General features: G+C 37.2%; 2 protein-coding genes across 6 annotated transcripts; both read right to left on the reverse strand.

The window, feature by feature from the left end:
- Nucleotides 1-28: 28 nt before the first annotated feature.
- LOC140788449 (ADP-ribosylation factor 2-like) lies at nucleotides 29-3,387 on the reverse strand. Of its 5 annotated transcripts, none has more exons than XM_073137693.1 (7): nucleotides 3,247-3,387; nucleotides 2,488-2,666; nucleotides 2,226-2,296; nucleotides 1,187-1,306; nucleotides 548-666; nucleotides 359-440; nucleotides 29-263 (listed from the first exon to the last, which is right to left on the reverse strand). In XM_073137693.1, exons 2-7 carry the CDS (start codon nucleotides 2,633-2,635, stop codon nucleotides 258-260), a joined length of 546 nt encoding a protein of 181 aa, XP_072993794.1. In that variant the 5' UTR covers nucleotides 2,636-2,666; nucleotides 3,247-3,387; the 3' UTR covers nucleotides 29-257. The 5 variants fall into 5 exon arrangements, with proteins under 5 accessions (XP_072993794.1, XP_072993795.1, XP_072993797.1 ...); XM_073137694.1 differs by having other exon boundaries at nucleotides 3,184-3,313; XM_073137696.1 differs by having other exon boundaries at nucleotides 3,203-3,281.
- Nucleotides 3,388-4,999: 1,612 nt separating this feature from the next.
- On the reverse strand, nucleotides 5,000-12,765 carry LOC140789680 (protein NPG1). Its single transcript, XM_073139469.1, has 5 exons — nucleotides 12,243-12,765; nucleotides 8,635-8,887; nucleotides 7,248-8,458; nucleotides 6,396-6,543; nucleotides 5,000-5,727 (listed from the first exon to the last, which is right to left on the reverse strand). Exons 1-5 carry the CDS (start codon nucleotides 12,417-12,419, stop codon nucleotides 5,408-5,410), a joined length of 2,109 nt encoding a protein of 702 aa, XP_072995570.1. The 5' UTR covers nucleotides 12,420-12,765; the 3' UTR covers nucleotides 5,000-5,407.
- Between the last annotated feature and the right edge of the window lie 1,278 nt (nucleotides 12,766-14,043).

The following is a 14,043-nucleotide window of genomic DNA, read 5'->3' on the forward strand; positions in this document are numbered from 1 at the left end:
AACAAGCACAAGTCAAAACTGGCAACAGTTTTAAAAAGAAAATCATTGATCAGTTTCCAGAAGCAAATAGCCTACTCCTGCACCCACTTTATCATTAGGCAATTATAGATAACACTACTACCTAAATAGTACACAATTCCACATTGGTCTCAACAGTAATATCATCAGCAAAATGAATCATCAGACAATAACTGTGTTGTACTTAATTAGACAGACTCCTAGTAGTCGTCTTGGCTGCCAGAAGAAAAACCCACCAACTAAGCCTGCGCAAAAGGGGTGGCATGCTAAATCAATAAACGAGCTCATCATTGTAAGCAAAAGTGCAATGCAGACGTTCTAATGTATTCATGAAACTAACCTTGTTAGCAATGTTGTTTGAGAGCCAGTCCAGACCCTCATACAAACCTTCTCCAGATGTAGCACACGTGCTCTGGATGTACCTGAAGAAGCGCAGCAAGTCATAGTAGTATTAAAACGCTGTCCAGATCAGGCTAAAATATGAGAGGCATTAATATCTATGGAGAATGGATGGGATAGTAACACGTACCAATGGCGTTGGCGGAGAGAATGCAGCCCAAGCTTATCAGTTATCTCTGCAGCATTCATGGCATTTGGAAGATCTTGCTTGTTTGCAAAGACAAGAAGAACAGCATCTCTCAATTCATCCTAAAAAGAGCACAATGCACCAAAATTAAGTTAACTGCAAAGAGAGCTGATTTTAATTTCACCAGCCTCAAAAGGGATCACACATAAATGACCCATTAGATCTTACAAGTCCTAATTCTGGGGCTGCATACTGTTATTGCAGAAGCAGAATTTTGAATAGTCATACAGGTAGAGGCTCCTCCAGGGGCCTTTATTAACTAAATAGGGCATGATTAAATAAGTCATTACACTATACTGAAAGAAAAAGTCAATGCTAATAAATAGCTTTTCACAAGCTTGGATGGTTTTAATCTTGCACTATGCTATTCCTTACAACTTATATTGTTTCTTTAGTTTTCCTTTCCTTCTAGGTATTATAACACCTATGGGATAAGACTATAAAGATAATTCTGAAAGAAAAGTAAGAACCATCAAAATGTTTTTTTTAACATAGCCTAGGTTGACAGGATTGCACTCAACCTTTAGTTATTTTCTGCCCCTTAGATCACTGGATTAAGCAAAGGTAATATGAAATATCTACCTCATTGAGCATCCTATGCAGCTCCTCTCTAGCTTCGACAATACGGTCCCTATCGTTGCTGTCAATCACAAAGATCAGACCTTGGGTGTTCTGGAAGTAGTGTCTCCACAAAGGTCGGATCTGATATCACCAGCACAACAGTCAACATTGACATAAGGAACAGGAAAGTTTCCAAAATTTCCCCCAAAAAGAGATAAATGTGTGCACAAAATATAGAAGTAAAGGAACTAAAGCAAAATGAAATATATTCAAAGCAAAGGATAAATGGCCTGGAAATTACCATTAAAATATTAAAAACAAACTAAAAGACAACTATAATTCTGAGGCAATGAGTATCGCATAGGAAATGATTGGAAGAAATCATATTATGCAGATCATTTTGGATGAACTAATCAAAGCCTTAATCCTTGTTGCGCTAAACCATCTTTTCAAGGAAATATACTGAACTTTATCCATAAACATACAAAGCTTACAGGAAAATGTACTCTCCGGGAAATACAATCTGGCTGTCATGAATAATAGAATAATTGAGGCGCCATAACAAAATGAAGTTACTTATGGTAGACTTTGATGATACACATTGATAAGGATACATGCTCCAACATAAAACATATGCAGTTTAAGATATGCCTAATCATTTGAAGCTGCCGTCTTTGAGGTGTCTCTAGCTAAGAAATAGTTATTCAGGATAGAAAAAATTGAACATCATTAGATTACTAGATAATAGATCATGAAGTGGATGATTATGAAACTCAGTAAAGAACCAGAATGAGTTGAAACTAAGGATTCTAGCACATGATCAAGAAAGGAAAGGTCACCTTGAAGGGAATTTCTTTTTAAAGAATGGACATTTACCAACATCTCAAGTAACAGCACCCAAATTGGGAGGCTTGTTTCATTCATGAACTAATGACTCTGGTAAAGAATGGACCAAAGATAGGATAGGGGGTGCCAGTTTGTGATGGTTCCATTATGCTATGCACCCCTCTGATGTACATGAACATACAAACTAATAGATCATCCAACAAGGAACACATACCTTGTCTTGACCACCGACATCCCACACTGTGAAGCTAATGTTCTTGTATTCCACGGTTTCCACGTTAAATCCTGGATCATACATAGGATTGACAATTCTAGTGGTTATGAAATAAATAAGGTCAATTTAAGTAGAAAATAAATCCAATGCATCACCATTGTAACTAGAAGTAACATGGAAACAACTTGAGATGTGATGCTATCCTAAGAGAGTACAATTTCAAGAAACAAGTATTGGAGATTGTTCTAGGCACAACGCATACCAATGGTCGGAATGGTGGTCACAATCTCTCCCAGCTTCAGCTTGTACAGTATTGTGGTCTTACCAGCCGCATCAAGACCCACCATAAGAATTCGCATCTCCTTCTTGGCAAAGAGCCGACTGAACAACTTAGTGAAAGATAACCCCATCTTCACTCTTGTCCAATTGAGACAGAATTAACTGCATTATTACATAGAAAATGCATAAGAGGCCAAAAAGCCGTGAGTTTCACTATGTTTCTATATCATAGCATTAAATGCATCCCACAGGACAGAAATCTGTCTGTTAACTTAACACATGCTTAATTACACAGTATGTTCGTTCCACTTATTTTTCTAAAAGTATCTTCTTCTTCTTTTCCTGAACATAAATCTCCTATCTATTGGCGTTAAATGAATCCCAAAAGAATGAAATATGATCGAAAAATTATCACCTACTTAACTACGGAATAAAGTCATTCAACTAAATTTGCTACAAAGATCAACTTTTTTCTTCTAAAGACGAAAAATTGAGCTCAAAGTTGAACTCGTAAGAAAGAAAAAGACACTTCGCAATGCTGTAGCTACAATTTATATGAAAAATCACAAAGATCGGACGAGATAAAGAAGGGATAAATCAAGCAGATCGGAGTAAAACCAGCAGAAACGCCCTCAGATCTACCCGTAATTTGAAGAACTCAAGCATTCGACCCCCATACCGAAATAAGCAAATTATACCAACAAGATGAACGGAAAAGAGAACCAGAAGCTGATCGCGGTACCTCGATCTAGGGTTCCAAATCACCAAAGAACTGATATAACAACGGATGAGAGAACGTCCACCACCAAATCCTCGGGAATCGGGGATTTACTCGGTCGGTGGACAGCGGCGGTTTGAGACGCCGTCAATCTAACGGTCCATTATCCGCCGTCCTGATTAATTGTTCCAAATCGCCGTTAGACTCACCGTTAGTGTGGGTGAATAAATTAGAATTTGCTTCCAAATGGTTTTACCTAAATTTAAACTATCTAAATTTTTAATTGTATCACTCTAATATAATCCTGTTAAATATTCCTTCCAACGTTAACAAAGAAAGTTTAAAAAATATTCAAAAAATTATTAGAGAAAAAAAATTTCCCACATAATAAATATGAAAAATGTTATAATTATTCTTCTCCTCCTATTAAATTTACTCAACATTAATCCCCAACTAGTGAGGAAATACACCAAAAGCAATGGTTTACATGTCCTTTTAAACATATATTTAGCACCCTATGATCAAACTGTAGCATAATATATCGTTTGATAGAAATTTACATACAAAAAACACCTATATATTAAGTGAATTTGCGTTATTAATGGATAATATATCCATTTAACTGTGTCTTTAATTTTCTCAAGATGGGTGTTTAATGGAAATGCCACATCCTATTTGTTAATTATTCCCAAGGAGTTGGAAAAATTTGCAAGTCCCTGAACTAGACTATTATAATCCTTTAATGAGGTTAACAAAAATTTTTTTACAAAGATGCCTGCTATTCTTATTCACATTTAGACCACAAAGGAAGGGAGATAGATTAATAGATCACATATGGGAAAGGAGAGATTTAGAGGATGAAGAGAAATGGATTGATAGTTGTTAGACTGTATATCTACATCTTTAAGTAGTCTAAGATAATCACAATTAATGGATTGATCTAATCTAGTAAATATAAGATTAGTTAATGATATAATCCAATAGAGGTTTTATCTCTCACTTGAAATTAGGATTAGGATAAGATTCCTTGATAGATTATGATACATATTCATTAACCCCATAAATATATGATTACTTCTTAGTCTGGACTCTCTGAGTATCATCATTCAAACACTAAGTAGAATGTTTATTTTCTTAGCCTCCATATTGTATGAGAATTTAAGAGTAGAAACTAAGATAGCAATGTTAAGTAAATATTTATTGAATTATCGGTAGTGATTAATAGATAATACAAGTCTTATTTGAGTATATCAATAGAGAAATGTGGAGGTAAAATGGGGAGAGATTTGAAAAGATTGAGAGACTTGGAGAGGAAAGAGGTAATGCCAACTATACCACAATAAAGGTTGCCATTTAGGAGAGAGATGTGAGAAGAAGAGGAGAGGGAGGAGAAGATAGAGAGAAATTGCAGGGAAAGAGAGTAGTATGAAGATGAATATGAGAAAGAAGGAAGGATAATTTTGACACAAATGAGAGCAAAAATGGTTAAATGGCCTGCACAAGTTTATTTTGATGTAAGTGATATTGCGTCATAGTTTGTGTAAGTGTAATTTAGCTTTTATCTAATCATTAAAAAACTGGAAATTAAAACTATAGCCAAAAAGAATTCTCATCAAAATCAGTCAACTCCACTCAAGAATTCCTTCCAAAATAAACAACATGCAAACTGAGACAACTTAATCTAAAGAACAGATGCATGAATGCATCAACTTTGTGGAGTAACAACTTGTTCTGTTAAAATCCAGACAAGTTTTGGCATCACAATAGCTAAATAAGATTATTGTCGACAACTCATAGAATAACAAAACTATGAGGTTTGCACTTCTGTACACGTTTATGACAATTCCAAGAACACAAGAAACAAGCATCTGCATCTACCATAAGCTACAACATGAGTTCTAAACTTGCTAATCATGCTTTTTGTCACTTGTTGGTCCTTGCCTTTTAGAATAACCAACTCTTCAACAACAGAATCACTGAAGAGAGCTGTTGCAACTTTCCGCATTAAATAACATTATGTACCATTGGGCGAACCAGTTACAAGTTCAGAAGGGCAGAAAAATCGACAAACAAAGACCTATAAATACAATCTACAGCTGAAATCCAGTTCACTCAGCTATGTACCAGAAAGGGTGGGGGAAATAGGGAAAAAATTTGGAAGGTATCTTTTGTGATGAGGGGGGGATCATGATAATGAACTGAAACTCTCTAGAGGATCTGATTCTGCTAGCACTGATGCTGCTTGAAAGCAGTCCGCTGCATCGGCCATCCTCCCATCTTCCTTATGGACCATCCCCAAGTAATACCATGCCAACCGGTTGGTGGGCTCAAGTCTTAGGGCATCAGAAAGGAAGCTTCTGGCAACAAGCAAAGATTTGGATCCTCTTTTCAACAGCAAAGCACCAAGGGATACCTTACATGGCACATGATCCACTTCCATTGAAAGTGCATTACTGTAAGCAGCCAATGCATCCTGGACATGCTCAAGTGCTTCATACATGGATCCTGGTAAATCAAATGCACTCCATACATCAAGATGAAGGCAGCTTAAAAAAGAAAGTACAAGTTGGCATTAAGTGAGTATTAGATACATTACCTGATGCATTTAAGAGCAGATAATATAATAGAATGAAAACACCAAAGGCAAAACATGACAGAAGGCACTTCAAATGGAAGTAAGAGAAACAAACTGATGAATATTACATAGTTGATCCTTTTTTATGTTGCATGGCGATTTTTTGAAGTTTGAACTGTTATACATATAAGAACTCAAGGTAGGAAGATAGCTTTATATCGTGCATGTGGAACATAAAAGACTGACAGAAGCGTACTCAATATATGGATGAGCACACCAGTTATTTGTCTCATTTCAGGATCAACTAAGATCTGATGTGTGAAGACCATAAAAGCTTCTTAACATTAATAGGGAGTTGACAGCCAATTATCTCAAATAACAGAGAAATTTCTTATCATCAGTTCCCTCTCCCTGCAACTACATTTCATTTCAACAAGACGAATCCATTACCTCCTCTCCCATCCCCGCCCTTACTAACGTGAATGAAACAAACGGATTAACAGTGCCAAATTTCAATTCCTGATTATGAAAATAACCATTCTCTACATTTAAATGACAACTAATTTAGTTATTCTATACCTATAATTTTGCTCCTCACCTTCTGTATGCAGAGTAGAAGCAGCATATGGTTTCAGTGCCCTAGCCTTCTCCAAGCATATCTCAGCATCTCTCAAATGGGAAAGACTAGAATAGAGATTTGCAAGACCTTGCCAAACTTCAAACTCGCTGGCCTTATCATCATCAACCTGAAGATATACCCAGAAAAATAAGCACCATGAGAAACAACTTCCTCTAGGAATCAAAATCAGCATATAATTGATAAACATAATGCGTCCACATGAAAGTTGAAATAGCAGATCTTACTGTAGATATCGAAAAGGAAAATGCAAGTATAATTTCCATGTTACTACAGTAGTCATAGAAATCCATTATCTCCTATTTATTAGGAGCGGCATACTAAACACAGACAAACACCAATATGAGCACTAAACAAGAATAAATATTCATACCAGAGTATGCCTGCAACAAACTTATTTATAGCAGATCCAGTTTTATGTATGAGAGCCCAAACTCTCAGCCCATGACTAATCAACATGGAAACAACTTTCAAGTGCAGCAGCAGATAAAATACTTCAATAGGAGGGGGAAAGAGAAGTGGGAGAAAGAAAGGAAATAAGATAGAAATTCTGAAACATTTACTCGAGAAATGAGTGATAAATAATATGGTTGCAGTGCAATTATATAATCTAGATAATTTAAAGGCATAATTTGCAACAAAATTTTGCAACATATAAGAAGTTCCAAATCTTTAAACAGTGAACTTTGTTATGAAAGAACAGAATAGAAAAGGTTGGACCTCTAATTCTAAGTTTCTAAGATAGTGAAACACAATGCTATGTGAACTTGAAATGTCGGCAAGTTAGCAACATGCAGAGAAGAGTAAGCAAACCTCTGCACTACTTTTGAAGGTTCCAAATGACTTTCTTTGGGCCTGAACAAGAGCAAGCAAAAAACGATAAACCTCAGCTGCATCCATCGGCAACGACTGAGCTACTTTCAGCTTAGCCTTAATTCTGAGCAGTGGTCCTTGTTCCCACTTTGCAGTTTCATCTAGTGCAGCATCAGTGACGACATCTGCTTCCGAATATCTTTTCTGGGCAGAAAGAACCAAAGCGAGCAACCTCCAGCCCTTTGATATCGATCCACCTGTGGCATCAATGAACTCTTTTGCATATTTCAGGGCAGCGCTCATATTTTGCTGCTCCGCATATACAAGACCTAAGTCAAAAATTAAATCCGGATTGCACCGGTCAAGAGCAATTGCCTCATCAAGTGACTTCAAAGCTTCAGCTTTCAAGCGAGCACTTTCATGGTCTGAGGAAGCAACTTTAGATTGTTTACCCAAACAGGTTCCTAAGAAACGGAGACCCACACTCTTTACATGCTCATCTGCCACTTCAGCATTACTTATAGCTCTTCGGGCATATTCTACACCTTCAGACGCAAGAAGGTGATCCTTACTACAGATCTTAGCAGCCAGCAATAATGACATCATATCATCAGGACTTTCATGCTTGTTTAGACACTTCCTTAACAAATTTAATGCAGCTTCATCCTGGTGTGCTCCACTATAGCAAAGAGCAAGGCTGTACCATCTCTCAGTGCGAGAATATATTCCAGGCAAGACCTCTTCAAAGTGCCTAGCCAACATAGAGGTCTGGCCACATAAAGAAAGTGCAAAAGTTAAATGCTCCATAACTGAAGCATCCCATTGAGTCTTCCCAAGGTACCATTTCCTCAATAATATCATTAGGAGTAAGATAGCTTCTTCCAGGTTATTCTTAGGAATGAATGAACCATCAATTTGAGAAGCTAAACTGGGTGGGCTAGCCTCTACGCCACCATACAGTAAAAAAACAGAAAACCTTTTTTGAATCCTCGCACAACATTCATCATCAAGATTCCATTGACTAAGAAGAGCACGTCTGTAAGAAGCCAAAGCTTCCTGATAGCACCCAGCTTGTTTCCAGAGCTCTGGAAGGAATTCTACAGCCTTACTAACAGTTTCCTGTAACTTCTGTTCCACCAACACATCCGGAATTCCATGTTGGAATATCTTTTCCACAGCATCAAGGACACTTTTGCATTCTTGTGCAGCTTCTGCACACCAAAAAGTATTCTCCATTAACTAAACTCTTTAGCTTCAATGATAACAATTAACAAATAGGAAACATAACACACAGAAAATGAATTGAATAATAGATAACTGAGATATTGTCTTTTCATGCATATTCTGCAATCAAATAGACCACACACGAAATGGCATTAGTCCATACCAATGGCTTTGCCTAGCTTTTGAAGTGACATGGACTTCAAGTATATGGCTTCAAGAACAAGGCTAGCAGCATGCTGGGAAACAGAATTTAATGAGTCACAACGTGAGCGGCTCCGCCTTGATGATTGCTTTTCAGAAAGAGTTGGTTGCAAGCGCTGAATTGCAGCTTGCAGATCTATTCCGTCAAATACTCTAAGAGCAGCTTCTACATTGCCTCTCTGATATTCTAGCCTTCCAAGCAAAGCTCTTGCTTCCTTCGGTGGAGATATACAATTAAAAAGATACAAGTCAATCACATATTATTCTGGACATATGAAATAAGAAGCATTATATAATTGGCTGTACGCTCTTCAACCATGCAAGAGATAAATTTATACTTGAGAACTGAATTTTGATTATACAACCATAGCTGAAGCACTGGTATCATAAGTATTGATTGAGTTAAGAATTTTGAAACACGTATATTTGACTAATGTATACGTTCCAATAGATGTCTCATCTCAACACTAAGTACCGGTAATTATTGTTTTCATTGTTTATCTTTAGTTTTAACTAAGCAATATAAGTTAATTCTTTTGGATGCTTTCTATTCATGCTAGAAAGAAGCAATGACCTCAGTAAAAAATTTATAGTGAACTAAATCAACATAAGTACATATAAAATACAACACATACAGAAGATCATGCATGCATACATTTTGTTTCTAACCTAGAGCAACACTATGACCATCACAAAGCTGAGAAATCTCCACTGGATCTCAACAGAGGGGCACTACCCATACATATGACAATCTGATGAATTCTCCTCAGCCAAAATTGGTCTGAGGAAGAGGATTTGACTTATTTAACATGGTTTTTAACAAAATTTGGCCCTATCTCAAAGCTTCCTATCTCAATAACTCCTTGTGCAACTCAGTTGTCCACTACAATCAAGAATATCCAAAAACTGAGAATAATTAAAGCATACAACCTTACAGAAGATTTCGATTAGAGATAACTATAAAGACTACAAAGAATTCTATGCAATTTCTTCTTCTTTACATTTATAAAAAGTAGTCACAGCTTAAGATAACCAACGATATTAAGATTTTAGATACAAGTTTGAGTTCAACACTAGTCTATGTTGGTGCAACGCCGCTTAAGAGAAGCATATTTAACAAGTGGGATAAATAAATTTTTAATATGAGCTATAAATCAGTCAAGGCCTTGTGATCAACCCAGGAGTAATATAAAATCCTTTTTCAATGACAGACAAGAATCTAACTGAACCTTTTCAATGGCAGACAAGAATTTAACTGACCCCATATAGTTGGGATCAAAGGCTTGGTTGGTGTACTATATTCTAGTTTCAGGATTTGGTGCAAGTGGAAAAGACCATGTTAAACTAAACCTTTGAACAAGAGAAAGGCTCAAAATTAAACACAAGGAGATAAAGTATAAAAAAAGTTTCTATATTCCATGGTTGATGAATTGAAACAACGAAAAGAAGCAACTTATAGATAGTAAATATCTAACTATCTTTGAAAATGCAAGACGTTTTAGTAAACTGCCTATAAACATTGAGGCCTACTGTTTGCAACTTTCTTCTCCATTTTAATTTACCTTTTATCCCTTGCTACCCATCTGCGACAAGAAAATGTCATGGGTGGACTTCTGAAATTCAAACAATGTAAATGACATAGTTAACCTCTGTTAGAATTATTGGTCTTACTTTATCATTATGTACCTAAATTTTATAAATATGTTTGGACTTTGGATGAAATGAACTTTGATTGTTGACAAGTAAATACCTTATCCAGGTCCACACGAGTACTTTATATTTCATGCAGATTTTTAACTAGCTTTCAAGCATCCATTAGTTTGTGTAGTACTATCCCAAAACTCATACAAGAAACCAGAATGATGTGACAGAAAACAAGCAGCCCAAACGTTTATCTAAAGAAGACAAAGAATAAGCTATTAAAACCCTAAGAATACCTTTAAGGCTTGACAAGAATATGAGCTCAAATGGCCAAGAGAACAAGAACTTCATTCAACCCATTTATTCTTAAATTTTGTTGGTTTGCATAAATACCTTTAATACTTTTGTATTCCACCTTACGGACAGCAGCTAGATTTGGTCTGGTTGCCTAGTTCTTTGACTTCTATTTCAATTTATTGTGCCACAAATTTTCAATTTTATGCTGACCTTCATGTGAGACATACAAAAGTATTCCACCTTGCAGACTAGATTCGGTAGCCATTTGCCTAGCTCTTTGACTTTCTTCAATTTATTGTGCCACAAATTTTCAATTTTACGCTGACCTTCATATGAGACATACAAACAAATCGTAAAAAATAATCCTGTGTCAAGAAGTCTGGGGCATGCAATTTTTGCTATAAATAAGAACCTCTTATAAGTGACAACGAACCTTTAACAGAGAACTATGAGAAAATCCGGAACAAGAAACCTTATTGCTCACTCTGAATATTCAGTAAGGACTACTCTTTTGTTAAATGCCTCCTCAGCCAGGAAATAAAGACCAGCTTGATACATAGGAAACAACTGACAGCCACACTATTTGGGAAAGATATGGTTAAGATTCCCAGTATTTATTGGACTAATTTGTTTACTTATAGGATGTACTCAATTGGATATCTCCCAAACAAGGAGGCATTGTATCTTTTCTTTCAGATTTGCAATGCAAGATGCAATTCAAGCCACAATCCACATTTTCAAATGTCCACACACAGTGAATTAGCTACTTGAACCAGAAGGAAGGTTCTTCTATGTGTACGCACTATGAATCTGGATCCCAATCTTGTCTCACGGACTATCCTGGTGGAATACTAGGCAATCCGAAACTCTCTTCAATGATATTCAAGCGCCGTGTCCTTGATTCTTTCCAAATATGTGAGAATAACGTTACTAGACGTAAAGTACCACAATTTGTCTAAACTATGGCAAACAAAAGTAGAAGCATCAACAACCTAAAGTCACTGTGCTATTACCGCATTCTCTTATCTAAAGAACCTCTATGCATTTTGACAAACAGCCAAGTTGTCCTCGTCTCCTTGCATCATGTCACAGGTTCTTCTGAGACATGCATCATTATCACCATAATACTTTCTTTCCCTCCTTGATGTTCAGAAACAAACAAAAGAGGATGTGCAATCAATCAAAATGACCAAAAGAACCAAATACTTTGCATACCTAACTGCGTCCTAGTGCTACAGAAACGAAAGCAAGGGATACTAAATATGTAGAGATAGCAATTTTAAAACTTCTACCACGTGATAGAGAGAAGGCGCAACAAAGAGGATAAATGATGCATGTAATATACTATCCATGCATCGGTATCGCCTTCCAGAAGCCCCTTTTCCCCTCCTCGAGCTTCATATACAACAAAAGCGAGTGAATCCGCTGTTTGCCTAAATGCCCGAACGAATGAAAGTTTTTTTTTTGCATTGCGAACGGACGGCCGTATCTAAACAAGATCGTATCTTGCATCACGAAGGCACGGCCAAAATCTAAACAAAAACCGTACTTTGGGAGTTCCTATCTCATAAAAAGAGGGGAAAAACGAAAACCGAAGAAGAGAAAGACCACAAGAATGGATCGTGGAGAGACCTCGTAATTGAGGGAGAGGCCCTCGCGGAGGGACGACTCAGCCTCCTGGATGTTTCCCTCATCAAGCTTAGCCTCCACATCTGACGTCTTCATCGAGAAGCCGTTCACGGATACCACCACCTCCTCCTCCCCCACTCCTCCTCCGCCCCCGCCGTCTCCGCCGCCCTCGAAGCCCATCTCGCCCCCCGGCTGCCGACGCGCATCCGATTCCAACGGGAGAGGAGGGGATGGATCCGATCAGAGAACAACGAGGGTTCTTGGAGGAGAGAGGGCGATCGCGAGGAGGGATCGAGACGGGAGGGTTCGGGAGGCGGTCATGGGCGGGGGAAATGGAGGACGAGCGGATGGGGCCAGTGTCGGTACTCAGGATTTAAAGAAGGGGAGAGGGGAGGAGGGTGGTGACGGGATCGAGGGGAGAGAGGAGGGAGGAATGGAGCGCGAGATCCATGGATGACCACCTCTCTCTCTCTCTCTCTCTCTCTCTCTGACGAGGGGCGGAGTAAAAACTTGTTAATAATAAATTATGGGATTCTTTTTTTCTTCTTTTTTGCACGTAAACCCTTCCAAAGAACTTTATTTGAACATCATTTTATTTAGCATTTATATCCCACTAATTTCCTTTTTGACATGTATACTTATACAAAGATTAGGTGTATATCTTTATGTGTAAGGATATATATACCTGGAATATATTTGTTTAATTATTGACTTGAGTATATTTAATGTATTAAAAACAAAAACAAAGTTTTGAAGTGGTATATGGAAAAACGCATAGAGTTGAAACATAATGCACACTGTTTATAAAAACTAATCTCGGCATTGTATTTAAGTAGTCTTGCTTAATAAAATAAATGTAACGAGCTTGATATACATAAGTTTAGTAAATCTTATATTATTTTATGGAATTATGCAAGGGTGAAATTGCGAACCTAAGAAACATTAAGCTTGTTTTTGGGTACATGGAGATTGTCAAAAATTGATCCCAAGGTAGAGAGGAAAAGTAGTCTCATATTCATTAAATGTCAAACTTGAGAGATGAACTTTGGCACTCCCGCAGAGATGCATTTATTAATGACTTTATCTCTCTCTGTCTCTCAGTTGGGTGGGCCCCATTACGTCCTGATTTGTGGGGCCCACCAATGAATATTTTGCAGAGGCGCCACGTCAACGCAGCAGCAGATCAGACCAGGACCCAGGTGGGGTTGGATAGGGCTCCGGTCGGATCTATTAGCAACACACTTGGGCGGGTTCGGATTAGGGGGTAGGCTTAATGGGAATAATAAATAATTATTATAAATAATTATTTATAAAATACTAACTACTCATGTGAATATATTACAATGTATCTAACTTTGATGATTCATTGAATTATTATAAATATATCGAGCAGAGCACTAGATTATATTTTCGAGCCTAAAAGAACTTAGAGCAGAGCTAAGCATAGAAGCTTTTAGCTTTTTTAACAGCCCTGGTTCGGATCCAAATTTTAACCAAATTTTTAGACACTCGGCATTTTATTTTTGTTATTATGAAATCCCTGTGATAAGAATGGATAACTTTATTGTGAGGTATTCTTTTTAGAAAAATAAAGAAATATTCTCTATTCTACTAGGTTAAGTTTAACTCAGAATTATTTTATAATACCGAATAGCAGATGCAGCATCATCTCGTATTAGGATTATATTTCACTATTGGGTGGGTAGAAATACTACCCATCTAAGCCCTTTCTGGATTAAATTTCTCACAAGAGTTCATTCCCAATTATTGTAAAAATATGATACATGTGGATGGCAAGCAATAG

Source organism: Typha latifolia, chromosome 5 (assembly GCF_019914945.1).
Source record: "Typha latifolia isolate L0001 chromosome 5, TyphaL0001v2, whole genome shotgun sequence".
NCBI lineage: Eukaryota > Viridiplantae > Streptophyta > Magnoliopsida > Poales > Typhaceae > Typha > Typha latifolia.